The 15,482-nt window shown below is 33.9% G+C and overlaps 1 protein-coding gene across 8 annotated transcripts in view; it reads left to right on the forward strand.

Annotated features, from left to right (window-relative positions):
* The window catches only part of Col11a1 (collagen type XI alpha 1 chain), a 195,790-nt gene that overhangs the window by 58,800 nt on the left and 121,508 nt on the right, over positions 1-15,482 (forward strand). For 3 of the 8 annotated variants that reach the window (XM_037207025.1, XM_037207028.1, XM_028895363.2), the window contains 9 exons: positions 1,127-1,252; positions 8,331-8,447; positions 8,674-8,826; positions 9,014-9,106; positions 10,775-11,029; positions 11,628-11,690; positions 12,941-12,982; positions 13,671-13,733; positions 15,302-15,376. In XM_037207025.1, coding sequence (XP_037062920.1) covers positions 1,127-1,252; positions 8,331-8,447; positions 8,674-8,826; positions 9,014-9,106; positions 10,775-11,029; positions 11,628-11,690; positions 12,941-12,982; positions 13,671-13,733; positions 15,302-15,376 — 987 coding nt within the window. The remainder of the gene's footprint in view (positions 1-1,126; positions 1,253-8,330; positions 8,448-8,673; positions 8,827-9,013; positions 9,107-10,774; positions 11,030-11,627; positions 11,691-12,940; positions 12,983-13,670; positions 13,734-15,301; positions 15,377-15,482) is intronic. The other 5 variants (XM_037207029.1, XM_028895364.2, XM_037207027.1 and 2 more) reach the window with 5 other exon arrangements.

Here is a 15,482-nt window from a genome sequence, read left to right on the forward strand (position 1 = left end):
AGGTGCTACCCACATATATGGTGACTCTTCCCAACTTAATTAATCCAATACAGACTTCCTGGAAGATGTTCCTAGAGGTTTTCCCCCTAGGTGATTATAGATCTAGTCATATTGACAATCAAATTGAACCCTTCACTGTCTACAATACTGTGTTCAATATTTTTTATGTAATACTTTCTCAATAAGCATATATTGATGATTATGCTATAAATTCTTTCCTGGTTCTCTATTTTCAAGACTTTTATCTTTAATGTTCATGATTTCATCCAATCTTAAGTAACTATAGTTGATAAAATTTCAATAAAGATGGATTAATTTTGAAATTATTCAAAGTTGAATCAGGTTGTACAGCAGATTATGTTCTCAAAAAGAATTCAATTTTACAGGGTTTTGTCAGTGTAAACAGCTTCTGGCCATAGTTATATTTCTAAGATTGCTATAGTAATGATGTGACAATTCATATCATAGCAGTTTCTTGATGAATTAAATATATGTATCTCTATTATTTTGTGTCTAAAATTACTGCAATGAAAACTTTTTAGAAAATCTTGCTATTGTCTCTAAAATTTGTCTTTCTATAAATATATACAGATTTTTATATAAATGGTTTTAAATGTTTTCCAAAATATTCTTTTCTCTCATCAGCAATGTACCAAATCCATGCTTTTTATGTATATTTTTCCTACTGTATTACTTGTTCTGTTCGTTTTTGTTGGTGAGCATTTTCTTTTTCTGAACATTATTTTACTGAGAAATTCCCTTCCAGATTTGTCTAACAATAACATCTCAGTGTAAACTATTCAACATTTTATCCATGGAAGTACATTTCCTTTGGCATGTATTTCTTTGTCTTTTACTCTGCATATTCAATTGTGAATTCTGTAAAGCTGAATATTAATAGATAGATTAATACACAGTAGATTTTCTATAGCAGAAAATAAAGCAAAACAGTGTAATTGATTATGAATTTTTCTCTCAGTCTTATAAGACTCATCTTTATAATGATATGCATTTAAGTAATTTCTCTTCTTCCTACATTCAAACGTAGGCTACTCTGACCTTACAAACATGTGGAAGGCCTGTGTATTTGCCTATGCTGACTATCTCCATGTCTGATTCTTTGCAGGGCGATATTCAGCAGTTCTTGATCACTGGTGACCCCAAGGCAGCATATGACTATTGTGACCATTATAGTCCAGACTGTGACTCAACATCCAAGGCTGCCCAAGCTCAGGAGCCGCAGATAGATGAGGTGAGGCCCTCAGGTCCAGAGGTGTGGCTGTGACCTGCATTTAAAGCATACTTACTCAGTAACTATACTTTTAATTAAGAGTCGAATATTTTCAAGAAGAATTTACTCAAAAGTAATTTGGTATTTTTTCTTTCTATGGGTTGATTACTTAAAGCTTTATCTCAAGCATTTGCTTTAATCAGTTCAAACCACTTTACTATGAGGAGAGTATGTTTTATGATGTAGTAGCCATTTCCCAACTTTTGACATTTCATACTGAAGAGGGAAAAAAGATTGATATTGGTTTTGAAGACTTCAGTTCCTATTATATAATTAAAAGCTTACTTATATTTTGATTTTCAAAAATATTTCTTTTTATCATAGGAAAGTAGAGAAATCAAACAGGAAATAGTTTGCGATTTAATTTGTGTTGAAAGTATTGCTTTTGTTTTAATATGATGTAAAAGTGTTTTTGAGCTTATATAATTATATTTTCTGCCTTCCCCCTCTTTCCTCCTCACAAGCTCTCCCATGTACTCCCCTCATTCTTTCAAATGTATATACAACCTGATTATTCCTTATAGTGTTACTTGTGTGACTATGTTTTCAGGGCTATATATTGGTATTGGATATCAATTAGTGTGCTATTTTCTGAGAAAACTATCTTTTCACATTTATTTTCTTAAAATTGAGAGATTCAAATTGTAAAAGGGGATTTGAATTTTGAGAACACAATTCTATTTTAAAAATAACTCAAGTAGTATGTATCTTATTTTTAAAATACTACACTATTATATACAACCTTTTGAATTTTAACTACTCAGAATAAATGGACATTTTATTTGTTTTATTGTTATAAATGATACAAAACTTGATTTTTATAATTCAAAGTTGCAAAAATTTGATATTACTTTGTAATGTATCCCAGTGAATTCTGTTGTCCCAGTCTTTTCCACAATTTAACATTAGTATCATTTTTTTTTTAAAAGCAGGGTAAAGTCTTAAGAAGCCAGTGGCAAGGCCAATATGCAAGAGCTAAGAAAAATTGCTTGAATATTTTGTTTTACTGTTTTCAAGTGCCTTATTCTTTTATTTCTTTATGACTTGCTAAATATATTTTTGGTGGTTTCCATGGAGAATAGGTTAGTTTTAGGTTTCTATAGCTTGTAGGTCAAAAGTGTGTCACTATTTCTGTGTTCAAAACTAATGATGTTTACTTGGTCTTTGCCACTTTTATAAGTAAAATAAAATCTGTTTCTTATAGCAAATAAGTGACCCTGCTTAATGGAAGAAGAGAAGCGGTGTCCTGTGGAGTAGTGATTGACAGTTGTTACCAGCTTCTACATTTGTGTGCCACAATGAAAACTTTTACTTTAATTTTTTTCAGGAGGAATTACTCTTACTCCCCCTAATTAGCTACATTGATACGATTGGATCTATACTATACCATTAAATGTAATAAACTTTATATATTAGTCCTAAAAAATAAAAATAATGTAAGGAGTTTTTATTATAATTTTAAATGGTAGCCATTAAATGTCATTATATACTGAATGTGTATTTTCCTAGTTAATTTTCAGGTAGTCTGCCTAAAAAATATCAAAGCAATATTATCTTCTCAAGTCTAAACATAAAGTGTAATGTGGAACATGGGTCAGAACATTGCTTAATATTCTATTAATTAATTTGTGAATTTACATAGGTAAGCTAACTCAAATATTTATTTTTTTCTAAGTCTTCTCTTTTCTTTAAGTAACACATCTAATCCGTTCTAAATTCAGTTGTGTGTGCATTTGCCACAGTTACATCCTCATCGTGGAATGAGAGATGTACTCTGTAGACAGATTTCCATTCAGTGCTAACACCTCCATTCAGCAATGGATTTAACACCATAAGTGGTATTGAGAATATGTCTCTTTGGGATATTCTTACCTGGTTAAATTAGCCTCATGACTTAAAGAAATTAGATCTTAAAGTTCTGAGTTCTGTATTTTTTTTTAATTTGTTTTTTTGGACAAGGTTTCCCTGTGGAACAGTCCTGGCTGTCTTGTAACTTTCTCTGTAGACCAGGCTGGCTTCAAACTCACAGAGATCTGACTGCCTCTGTCTCCCAAGTGCTGGGATTAAAAGCATGTGCCACCACCACTGGGCTTGTATGATTCTTCCTTAATGTATCATACTCACCTGTAAAGAAGAAGTAATTTACATTCTTTCCTTTAATGACTAAAATGGAAGGTAAAGCAAAGCAAAAGATGATTTTTATGAATGAATATTAGAGAAACCTGGCTTCCTAACATGGATGTCTCCCACCATCTTTTCCTTGGTATCTATTGTCAATTACAGTTCTCATCAAGGCGCAGGATTTTATGGTTGCACTATTCTTTCTTCTTCTAAGCAATAATGTGAGGAAAGAAAATTTTCAGAAAACTTATCTTCAACCCAGTTCTAAATTTCTCCTGGAGTATTCATGGAGTAAAGTTTATCTGCCACATCTTATTTATTTATTTATTTTTTTGCCTGTCATTTGCTTTTCTTTTATTGAACATAGATTTTCCTCTCATACAGTACATCCCTGTGATAGTTTCCCAGCCCTCTGCTCCTTCCAGTTTTTTTCTACTTCCCTCCTCTTTGGATCCACTCCTCTTCCATCTCTCTTTAGAAAGGAGTAGGTCTCTAAGAGATAACAACCAAACATGACAAAATAAAATATAACAAGACGAAGCAAAACTTCCGTATTGAAGTTGAACACAGCAACCCATCAAGAGGAAAAGAGTTCCAAGAGCGGGCATAAGAGTCAGGGGCCCAATCATTCTCACAGCCAAGAGTCTCACAAACACCCAGCTAAAAATCACACACACAGTATATACACCAAGGACCTGGTGCTGACCCGTGTAGGCTGCGTGCTTGCTGCCTGAGTCTCTGTGAACTCAAATGGATCTTGCTTAGTTGAATCAGAGGGTCTTGTTTTCTGAGTGTCAATGCCCTTCATCCCTTCTGTCTCCCATAATCCCTCCAACCTCCTCTTATGAGGATTACCAGAGCTCCAAGGGGAGGGATGTGATTTCAACCTCCCATTTAGATTCTCTTTCTACATAATGTCTGGCTGTGGGTCCCTGTATCTGTTCTCATCTCTCTGATGATGACTGGATAAGGCACTGATCTATGGGGATAGCAGAATATCATTGGGAGTCATTTTATTGATACTATTTGTTTCTTTGTTTTTGTTTTTGAGACCAATAGTTGTTGGTTTTACCCTCAGTCCCTGCTTAGTTTCTGGTTCTTGGTCCCTAGAGCAGTGCCGATGTGAGCTTCCTCCCATGGACTGGGTCCAATCAGACACTGGTTGGCCACTTCCACCTGTTCTGTTCCACTACTGCCCTAGCACATTCTGCAGGCAGGGCAGATTGTAGGTCAAAAGTTTTGTGGTATCCATGCTTCTCCTTGGTGTAGCCTGGAGAATACCCTCCACTATCAAGGAGACCAGAATATAAGGGTGAAGGCTCCATGCAGGCACCAGCTTGACCACTTCATGTTCAATGAATTGTATGGGTGTTGTCCTCAGCCACTTTGGGGACCTCTCTGTTAGTTTTCAGCTACTGTCTTTGCAGTAGCCTGGGTTGTTTGGGGATTACCGTGGAACCCCCATGGTCAACAACTCAATTGAATGCTGACAGTCCTGCAACTGGAAGCCTCACCAGGATACAAGAGATGGCCAGCTGAGACTCTGTGTTCCCCACCACTAGGAGTCCTTATTGGGATCACCTTCGAACATTCTGGGAGGCTTCCACTGCACTAGGTTTCCACACCACCCCTCACGTGTCCTCCAATTTCAGCCATCCCTTCTCTCACTCTCTTCTCCATTCTATCTCTCTACACACCTGACCCCCCTGCTTCCACACCCACTCTCCCACCCCCATTCTGCCTGTAAAATCTATTCTATTTTCCCCTCTCAGGATTTTAAGGTGTCATTTCATTGATTACAATTGGTACTTCTCTACAGTCATTTTCAGGGTATTTCAAAATTCTTTAGTGAGAAGTGAAAAGTATTCTCTAAAGTATGCCATACAGCTTCATGTAGACTGAGAATCATTTAAGTGTAGTGTTTTTTTTTTTTTTTTTTTTTTTTTTTTTTTTTTTTTTTTTTTTAGAAGTGACTAGGCAGATAGTGAAATAATGAGATTACAAGGAACAGTCCTTTTTATTCACTCTTGAGTAATCCCCTGAGAAAGATGTGGCCTGCTTCCTGCAGGAAGTACACTTACCAATTCCTTCACTTCTCCTGTGAGCATTCTGGCAGTTCTTAATCTGAAGAAAGATCCCGGAGTAGAGAGAATGATGAAGATTGGAAGACATTTCTTCTACCAGAAGAAACTTGACATAACATTAATTACTTTGATAAACACTGACATGTATTTACAAATGCATCTTCAAATCCCAGAATTTAGCCTAAATGCTCTTTTATTGTTCATATTTAAAACTGGATTTCCAATGTTTTTTTAAAAATATTTCTTTTAGTATTTTATAATGTATAATTTGATTACATTTAAAACTGTAAACAGTAAAATAACCTGCAAATATTTCTTGTTTTTCATATTTTATTTCAAGCCAGCTCTGAGTAGTTATAGATACTCAATATTTCTTATTCCCACATGAGTGCTGGTAGCTACATAAGCATTACCCTTTGGTACATTGTTTTTACTTAACGCTTACATTAAATTCTGACTTGGTGGTTCCATGCCTAACCTAGCACTTGCATGGTGGAGGCAGGAATATCAAGAGTTCAAGGTCATATTTGGGTGCACAGCATGTTTGAGGCCAGATTTGTCAAGAGGAGTCTCTCTCTCTCTCTCTCTCTTCTTCTTTTTTCTTTCTTTTCTCTCTCTCTCTTTTGTTTTTTTGTGTGTTTTTATATATATATATATATATATATGAATATATATATATATATATATATGATGAGGAAGTATATATATACACATACATATATGGAAAGTCTATGTATATACAGGAAGTATATATATACATATATACATGGAAAAATCTATATATAAAGTATATATTTATGTATTTAAAGTATATATATACTTTTGATATATATAGCCTTCTATATATATTTATTTAGATATATACTTTCCATATAAGTATATTCTCTCTATATGCTTTATATATAGACTATAGAGAGACTTTCCATGTATATATATATTCATATATACTTCCTATATATACATAGACTTTCCATAAATATATATAGAGAGAGACAGAGAGACAGAGAGAGAGACAGAGAGACAGAGACAGAAAATTCCTAGTAGTTGTAGATATTTTATTTAAGTTATACAGTTGCAAAAAAGATTTTAATCTGTTGTCTATATGCAGCTTTATATTGTACCAAATTCTAAATAATCTCTATTAATTTTTATCAAATTGATATTTTGACACTCATAAAGGGCTAAAGATATTTTTGTGTTTATATTTTATTATTGCCTTTGGCTACATCATCTACAAACATTCACATAGGCTGAGGGAAAGTCCCTAAATGCCAGGTGTGCACAGTTGCCACAGGATCGGTTTAGACATGCCTCATAGTCTGTCTCTGAAACTGCATTCATTTATATTGCTTTATCTACTGGAACTTAGTAGAGGGTACTATGATCACAATTTTCCAAAAGGTTTATAGTCATTAGTTTCTTTCCTGGCAGATTAAAAAGGATTTGTTGAGAAACCAAGAGATGCTAGAAAGGGAATGAGTAGAATTTTAACAATTACAATATCTGGGGAATTACATAGATATTGCCCTGTACTTTTGTAGGTATATATTTGGGGATTTAGATACTGAGTTTAGTTCTTAATTATTTTTTTGCAGTATATAGTCTTAGTGTAGTTATCTTGATTAAAAACAAAAATTAAAATCTTCATGAAGATAGCTTTGTAAGGGAACACACTATCTTCATTATCCATAAATAGGTTGTGGTTGACCTCAAAAATATACTTGGTCCCTAATTAACTTTTTAATGCAGAAGTATCTAAGGTAAAGCGTTGTGAATTCAGTTCAGATATTTTAAGATTATAATTTAATATTGTAAGCATTAGTCACTAAACTCAGTAGAAAAATAGTAACAATGATGGAAATGATTTATTAATTAATATATGCCTAATTTTGAAAGTAATAATTCAGTAGTTCTTGTGTTCATTTAGATTTTAGTTTAGAGCAGTAGTTCTCAACATGCATCTTTAGGGGTCAAATGATCCTTTCAGAGGGGTTGCCTAAGATCATTGGAAAACACTGATATTTACATTATGATGCATAACTACCAAAACTACAATTATGAATTACCAATGAAATAATTTTATGGTTGGGGGTCACCACAGCATGAGGAACTGTATTAAAGGTCTAAGCCTTAGGAAATTTGAAAACCACTGGTTTGGAGAAGATGAGAGAATTGGGAATACATTTTAAGTCTATATTTTTCAATTATAGTTATATATATTTTTTTTTATATTATATTCATATATACATATATATATTTCATGCATTTTTTCCATTTTCCCACGACAGATGTGAATATCCTCTCATATTTTCATGAGACTGTTCTTCATGTTTTTATTTTCACCATATTTTTTATTGAAAAGGCATGCATATTGAATCGTTGTCCTTTTTATCTTATTTTCGGCATGCTTGGGATTGAAGCAAGTGCGTGTTGAGTGCTTGTCCACTTAGCCGCAGCCCCAGAAAAATGATTATTTTTTATAGGGAGACGTTTCACAGCAGATTTTTACAAATCAAAATTAAAGTGGATACTTAACAGCCATGTCCCACACCATAAATCCTACCTGTGAATTAATATTTAATAAAAGTTTGAATCGTTATTCAAAACTTTTATTTGTTTCACAGCCCTAACCACTTTTTCTGTTCTTAGAAAGCTTGCTCGATAACTCTGATGTTATTAGATTCTATATACAATAGAATAATATTTGTGTTTAATCCCAGATCTCTCTTAACATTTATTACTTTGAGTAAAGGTTAAGCAGATGATCTCCAGTCTGTTAATAATATTACTTGCAACTAACCAAATTGCCCAATATTTCTTCCTTTGTGACGTAGTATGCACCTGAGGATATAATCGAATATGACTATGAGTATGGGGAAACAGACTATAAAGAGCTTGAGAGTATAACAGAGACACCCACTGTCACTGAAGAAACAGTAGCCCAAACAGAGGTAAAACCCACTGTCTGTTGTATGTGGTGTCTCACTCTTTGTCATCCCTCAGACTCACTCCACACCTGTCATTCACTTCTGTGAATTAATAATGGCTTTTATTTGACAGAAGCTGCCTTGAGGATTGCTGACCATTTTTACATTTTCACGTCCTCCCTTTTGTCTGTGCTCCTTGTTTTCTTTCTCACTACATGTTTTCCATTCCATCTTTCATGACATTTTACAGAAAAAGAAATCCAATTACACAAAGAAGAAGAGGACATTGGCCACTAACTCAAAGAAAAACTCTAAAAAGTTCACATCCCCCAAATCTGAAAAACACGCATCCAAGAAGAAGAAACGTTATCAAGCAACAGCCAAAGCCAAACTAGGGGTCCAGGTAGCCAGAAAAAGCAATCAAGATCTGTCCTAGATGAGATGGAAGATCTCTGATGAGTCTTAGTCTTTAACCCAATTAGACCAATTCCAATTTGGCTAACACTCTAATTCAGTTAAATCATGATTTTCACCTACTTGAAGTAACTTTACAAGTTTCTTAACCCTCTTTCTTCTGAATTTATCATCAGGCAAATATTGTGGATGACTTTCAAGACTATAACTATGGAACAATGGAAACTTACCAGACACAGTCTCCTAGGCGCTTATCAGGATCAAATGAGGTAATTCACTTAGGCAGCAATAATTGCAGTATGGCTTTCAAAATACATAATGTATTTTGATGGATTTCCTTGGAGAAACATCCCAGTCACTGAGACCCTTGAGTTGTCATTCTTAAAGAAACAGAGTCACTAGTTCATAATTACAAAACACTCTGCATTTACAGTTGATGTCACGTCAGGATTTGCATGACACTTTGCTTCATGCAAATTCCATAATCGTCAAACTGAATTGGCTGCTATCATTTTCTTTATTGCTCTTACAGCTGAGCAAGCTTTTGTAACATTTTACAAAGAATATTCACGGCATGATCCTTCCAGGAGAAGATCCTCTGACGTGGGAATTGTATCAACAACTGATACAATTAGTATTTTATTGCATGGTAACAATCATCATTCATTTTAATGACAGCAAGCATTTTAGCAAATGTGGTCTTAGATTTTAATGCTATTTACATTTAAAAATTTTACAATATTACATTCAGTTATGATTAAAATAATATAGTTTAAACATTTGATTGTTTTCCACGAAAGTGTGTCAAGTAGGTAGGTCTGATTAAGTCCTCTTAAATTTCATATTTAGGGTATGAATAGGTTTTAACTTTATGTAGTCTCAGTCCTGTCTTATGAGATGTTACAACAGCTCAAGATATGTTGACTTTCTTATATAATTTCATTCTGGTCTTTTACTTCAGTGTTAAGGCCATAATTGCAGCATAGGTGAGATGAAACTTCTTTGCAGAAGTATGTGTTCCATATTTAAGAGTAATATTTTATGATTATTGAATTTTTTATACCGAATACAGTAATGTTATAACAATGACATGTATTTTAATTTGCATAATTTTCTATAGTGATACTTATTTAGTCCATATTTCTCTACTATCTGTATTCAGTTTGCCTTTGAGAACAAATTTTTTTTTTTTTTTTTTTTTTTTTTTTTTTTTGGCTTTTCGAGACAGGGTTTCTCTGTGTGGTTTTGTGCCTTTCGTGGAACTCACTTGGTAGCCCAGGCTGGCCTCGAACTCACAGAGATCCGCCTGGCTCTGCTTCCCTAGTGCTGGGATTAAAGGCGTGCACCACCGCCGCCCGGCGAGAACAAATTTTTATATGTGCATTATTTTATTTTAACTTGATTACAATCATAAGGCATGATAACAACGGCACTTCCTTATGAGCACAACACTCTGAATAGTTAATGCAAAGAATAATTTTCAGATATTGGTGCTAATATTTAACTGATTGAATATCTAATTACAAGATTTATTTTTGTAACAATTATGTTTTACTATATTATCCAATAAGATGTGAAAACTAAGCAAATATTCGGCTATATGCTTAATTCATTTGTTCCGATCTTATGCTATAAAGTAATGCTTCAATAAGGAACAAGTTTTCTTAAGTGAGAGTAAAAGCATATGCTGACTCCATGTGAATATTTGCAGTTGATGGGGAAAGGTGCTTTGAAAGCAATATTTCTTTGTACATAGCAGTGTATGTACAAGTGTATTTCTTTCAGTGGTACTGAACAGCCCCTTTCTGGCTCTGGTCTTGCTTGAGTAGTAAGCTTTCTTCCCATCACATGCCATTAAGCTGTAGTTACAGATGCTTGCCTTGCTTTGCTAACAGTAAACTTCATGTTCTCCAATTCCCTGCAACTTAAATGAATAGCCAAATCCAGTTGAAGAAGGTTTTACTGAAGAATATCTAACTGGAGAGGATTATGATGTCCAGAGAAACATTTCTGAGGATATTCTATATGGAAACAAAGGAATAGACGGCAGGGACTCTGATCTGCTGGTAGATGGAGATTTAGGCGAATATGATTTTTATGAATACAAGGAATATGAAGAAAGGACTACAGCGTCCCCTAATGAAGAATTTGGCCCAGGTGTCCCAGCAGAAACTGATTTCACAGAAACAAGCGTAAGTCAGCATGAGGCTCTGTGCCCTGCGTGTGTCTCGGGGATGTTTCTGTGTTCATTCTCATGTGTTTTCAGGTTTAAAATGAAGTTGAGTTCTTATGTCCATTGTGGGTACTGACCATGCCTAGACAACCGTGATAAATTCTTCTAGTGGGAGTTGGCAGCGATGGTGTCCTGGGCTGTCACTGTAGTCTTCATTTTAAAGTATTGTACATTGAATTGTATCCCAAATTTCTCATCATTGATAAATATATAATTCTGTTGTTATTTTTCTGACTAGTAGCTCTAAATTTTTATTTTGGACTGTTTTCTACATTTGTTTTGGTGACAGTTCTTATGTCTTAGAGCACTTTTGAGGCTACAAATGCATTTAACTTTCTGCAACAATTTAAAGAAGTGGTGATTTGTTCTCACTTGAACAGTGTTCATGTGTATTTGTCAGTATGGACATTCTTAATGTTTCTTTTGTAAAATGGTCACATTTTACAAGGTTGCTTCAAGTGTATCTAGACGGCTAAATTATTTTTTGTTAAAAAATTGAAAAAAGTGCCTCATCTATTAAAAGGTATTTTGACCATTTTTAATTTTCCACTTAATAGATAAATGGCCATGGTGCATATGGAGAGAAAGGGCAGAAGGGGGAACCAGCTGTGGTTGAACCTGTAAGTGTCTTCAATGTGTTTTAAAGCTTACTACAGTTGTCTAATTTATGAACTACCATCACCTTGAGTCATTATGTATGTCCATGCATTTTCAATGAAAATATGTTCTAATTTAACACAAAAAGATGAGTGAGCAATGATTTTTTTGGAAAGCAAATTTTCAGTAAAATAAAAAAAAAAACATACATTTATAGAGTTTTGGAATTTGAAGTGGCTGACATTTTCTGGTTCAATTCTCTTATTTTACAAATCTGAGTTTACATACATTTTTCTCTAGTTTGAAACATTTGGTGGTGGAAAGATAATAACTTTAGATCTTTCAACTTCAGTCTAGATTTTACATATAATTTATATAATTACTTTATTAGAAATGTGTTATCTGACATAGATTTTTTTTGTATCTGATTCAAAGTATACTATACAATAATAAAACACACTGGAGAGATGTGGACTTAAGAGAGAAATTTGCAGAGGGAGGTCGACAAGAGTGTTAAGGAGGACAATGTTGAATGTGTCAGTGTGTATGTTGTTTTTATTTAAAGTTATAGGACCAGAATATTCTCTAAAAAAATCATTATGTTTACTTGTATGATTATGTGGAGTTATGTGTCTATCAGCCCAACTTATTGCTCTTTCTATGTGTATTAATTATCTGAAATCTCAAGATATTATTAAGGAGTACATATTTTCTAGAAACAATTTTAAAAATCATAATTTTGGTTAACCAGCACCTTGGGAAAAGCAATGCATAAGAAATGGAAGTTGTATGTTTAATTGTTCACTTAAGATACAGAGAAGTATAGGTTTCTGGAATTCAAGTATTTGGGTATCATTTCCTTTCATTTATTCATGAACATAGCAAATATTTAGGGAGCTTCTGTTTTTGGTTTTGTTTTTTTTTTTATTTGTTTTGTTAGAAATTGTCTAAGTGCTTGTGAAGAGGTTGGTCAGACATCTTTGCTGCACTCTCTACAGAAGCACTTGGCAGATTCTTTCTCTAACATATTCTTTCTCCTTCCTAACCATATTTCTCTGAATATTTACCTCACTTTCAATTAGTTCATAGGTTCTCTAATGGCAAGAATTATGTCTTCCAATATTTTAAATGATTTCATTTTCCCACACAAACATATTTTAAGGGGTTTATATAATATGAATTTAGTATTTACTTTAAAAATCATAATATGTAGTGTGCTCTTATAGTCACTGGAAAGGCTCAATGTTACATGTTTTTTTTTTTTTTTAAATAGGGGATGCTTGTTGAAGGACCACCTGGGCCAGCAGGACCAGCGGTATGTAAATGATTTATAATTTTGATTTTTAAAATTATTGAATATAGGATTACTGGCACACAGCTGAATTGTTTATATTTTAGACTGATTTGATTTATAGAGGAAAACTGTCAAGTTTAGGATCTGGTAGACTTGACCTATTTTTTATTTGATACAGTATACTCACAGGGCTGAAAATACATTTTGAATTTTTTTCTTTATGCATTATATTTGTGGACATGTGTATTTGCCTGTATAAGATATGAAATTAATGTCATATAAATATATGACATGGATGCTTTTAAGTGATGGCAAAGACAAAATGTTAAAATGCTGATCAGCTAAATGCTTGCTTGTTCCACTTCACAGCCACATTTTTGAGGTCTAGTCTTATGAATAGCCATTTCTTCAGGAGGAGCTGGGGACCAGCCTCCACAACACCAACTTTCATCGGCATGCTCCCTTCCTGTTTCCCTTGGCATCTGCCTCCACCCTGAGCTCAGCCTCATAGAGGAGTAGTTGTGCTGGATGCAGAACCATTTCCTATATGTTGTGTTTTCACAGGAAGCTAAATAGGGCAGTTGTTTGGGAGTCAAGGGTATATTTATAAAATAGAAATGAAGCACCCTTTGATTTTTAGGGGAATGCCTTTACTTGAATACTAATGAGGCAGGAAGTTGCTTCTGATCCTGGTTTGGTTTCTCTGCAGGGTCTGATGGGTCCTCCAGGTCAACAAGGCCCTTCTGGACCCCCCGGTGACCCTGGTGATCGGGTAAGTGAAGAAGGGCTGTCACATTACGACTGTGCAGCACGTGGACTTAACTTAGTTTTTTCTTCCATTTAACATGCTACCTTTCTTCTGTTGGGGGAGATGGTGAGAATCCTACAAATTCGCAGTTGTGTAGCATTCTACTTAACTTTTCAGACATGTATAAATGGGGATAAAGAATTTATTTAGAATTTATAAAGAGTTTATCTGCAACATGATTAGTAGGCCAATTTTGTTGTCTAGTCCCCTATGCACAGGAACTGTTAGAGTAGACTTGGTTTTTCAAACTTAAATTAAAGACGTTCATTCTTGCTATTCCTGTAGATACTCATTTTTAAAAGCCTCATCTGCATAATTTCAGATATTTAGTTTGATGGAAATGATTGTTTATTTTTATTGAATGTGTATGTGAGCAATGTGTGCATTTATGTATCTGTAGTCACGTGTGTGTGTTTGTACGGTGTATGTGCCTGCACATGTGTGGCAGTGAATGTGTAGGACAGGCAAATGTTGGTGTCAGGTATATTTCTCAGTCTCTTTCCATCTTATATTTTGAACTAGTTTCTCTAGCCAGCTTGACCTAGGGATTCTGTCTCTGCCTCCTGCAGTGTTCTAGAATTATTGACATGCTAGCCAGGCATATGTGTGCGAACTAGATAATTCAACCCAAGTCCTGATGTTTCCTTGGCAAGCACTTTATCCAATGATGTATCTCCCACAGCCCTTAGTATTGTTATTTATTTTTCAAATCACTTTAATTAAGAGTTTGGAATTGTATCCTTTATATGTATAGTTATTAATTTTTAGAGTTTGATCCTTCTTTTACTAAATATGATATGACTTTATAAAAGTAAGTTTCCTTTTACTGAAAACTGACACTTAATATACTTCACAAATATGTATCATCTACACACAAAAAAATTATATATGTATGTGTGTATATTTGATACTCTATGATCATGTGTATCTATGTTGTAAACATACACAGCTTTCTACATATATGTGCATGAATGCATATACACATTGAATATAAATAAATATACACAATATATACACATTGAAGACAAATTAGTAATAAAAAAATAATGTTAATCTTATCATGTTAACCTTAGTGATTATACTAATTAAAGTATCTATTTTGAAGATAATAATAACTTAATATAGCTAGAAGATACACTTAAAATATCTATATATTAAATAGCTATTGCCTTAGTATCTATTAAGTAATACTTAACCAAATTTTGTCTAATTAATTCTGTTTTCAACTGTAGGAACCTAGTTTTTCACTGTTTCTTCACAGTGATACCCCTGAGAATATATAGGAAGGCTTCATAGGCAATTTTAAGCTGTAAATCAACTTTGAACATAATTTTCACTGTATTTTGATTGTGCATTAGTAACCATTCATCATTTGAGTTCTTTGCAACTTGTTCAATGAGATCCAATGCTGTCTGTGTGTATTTACATAAAGGAGATTAACCAATTCAGGATGGGCAGGTGCATTCTCAGCAATTTCAGATTCTCTGCCATTATGTACTGCACTAATTGCTTTTGTTTATTTCCTTTCCTAGGGCCCTCCAGGACGTCCTGGCTTACCAGGGGCTGATGGTCTACCTGGTCCTCCTGGAACCATGTTGATGTTACCAGTACGTTTTAGAAAGTATTTTATTAAGATAACTTGATATCTTCTCATTATGTAACTGAAAAAAAAAAGCCTGTATTTGAATCCTTGAGTAGAAATATTCCTGAAAT

Source organism: Peromyscus leucopus, chromosome 6 (assembly GCF_004664715.2).
Source record: "Peromyscus leucopus breed LL Stock chromosome 6, UCI_PerLeu_2.1, whole genome shotgun sequence".
NCBI classification, from domain to species: domain Eukaryota; kingdom Metazoa; phylum Chordata; class Mammalia; order Rodentia; family Cricetidae; genus Peromyscus; species Peromyscus leucopus.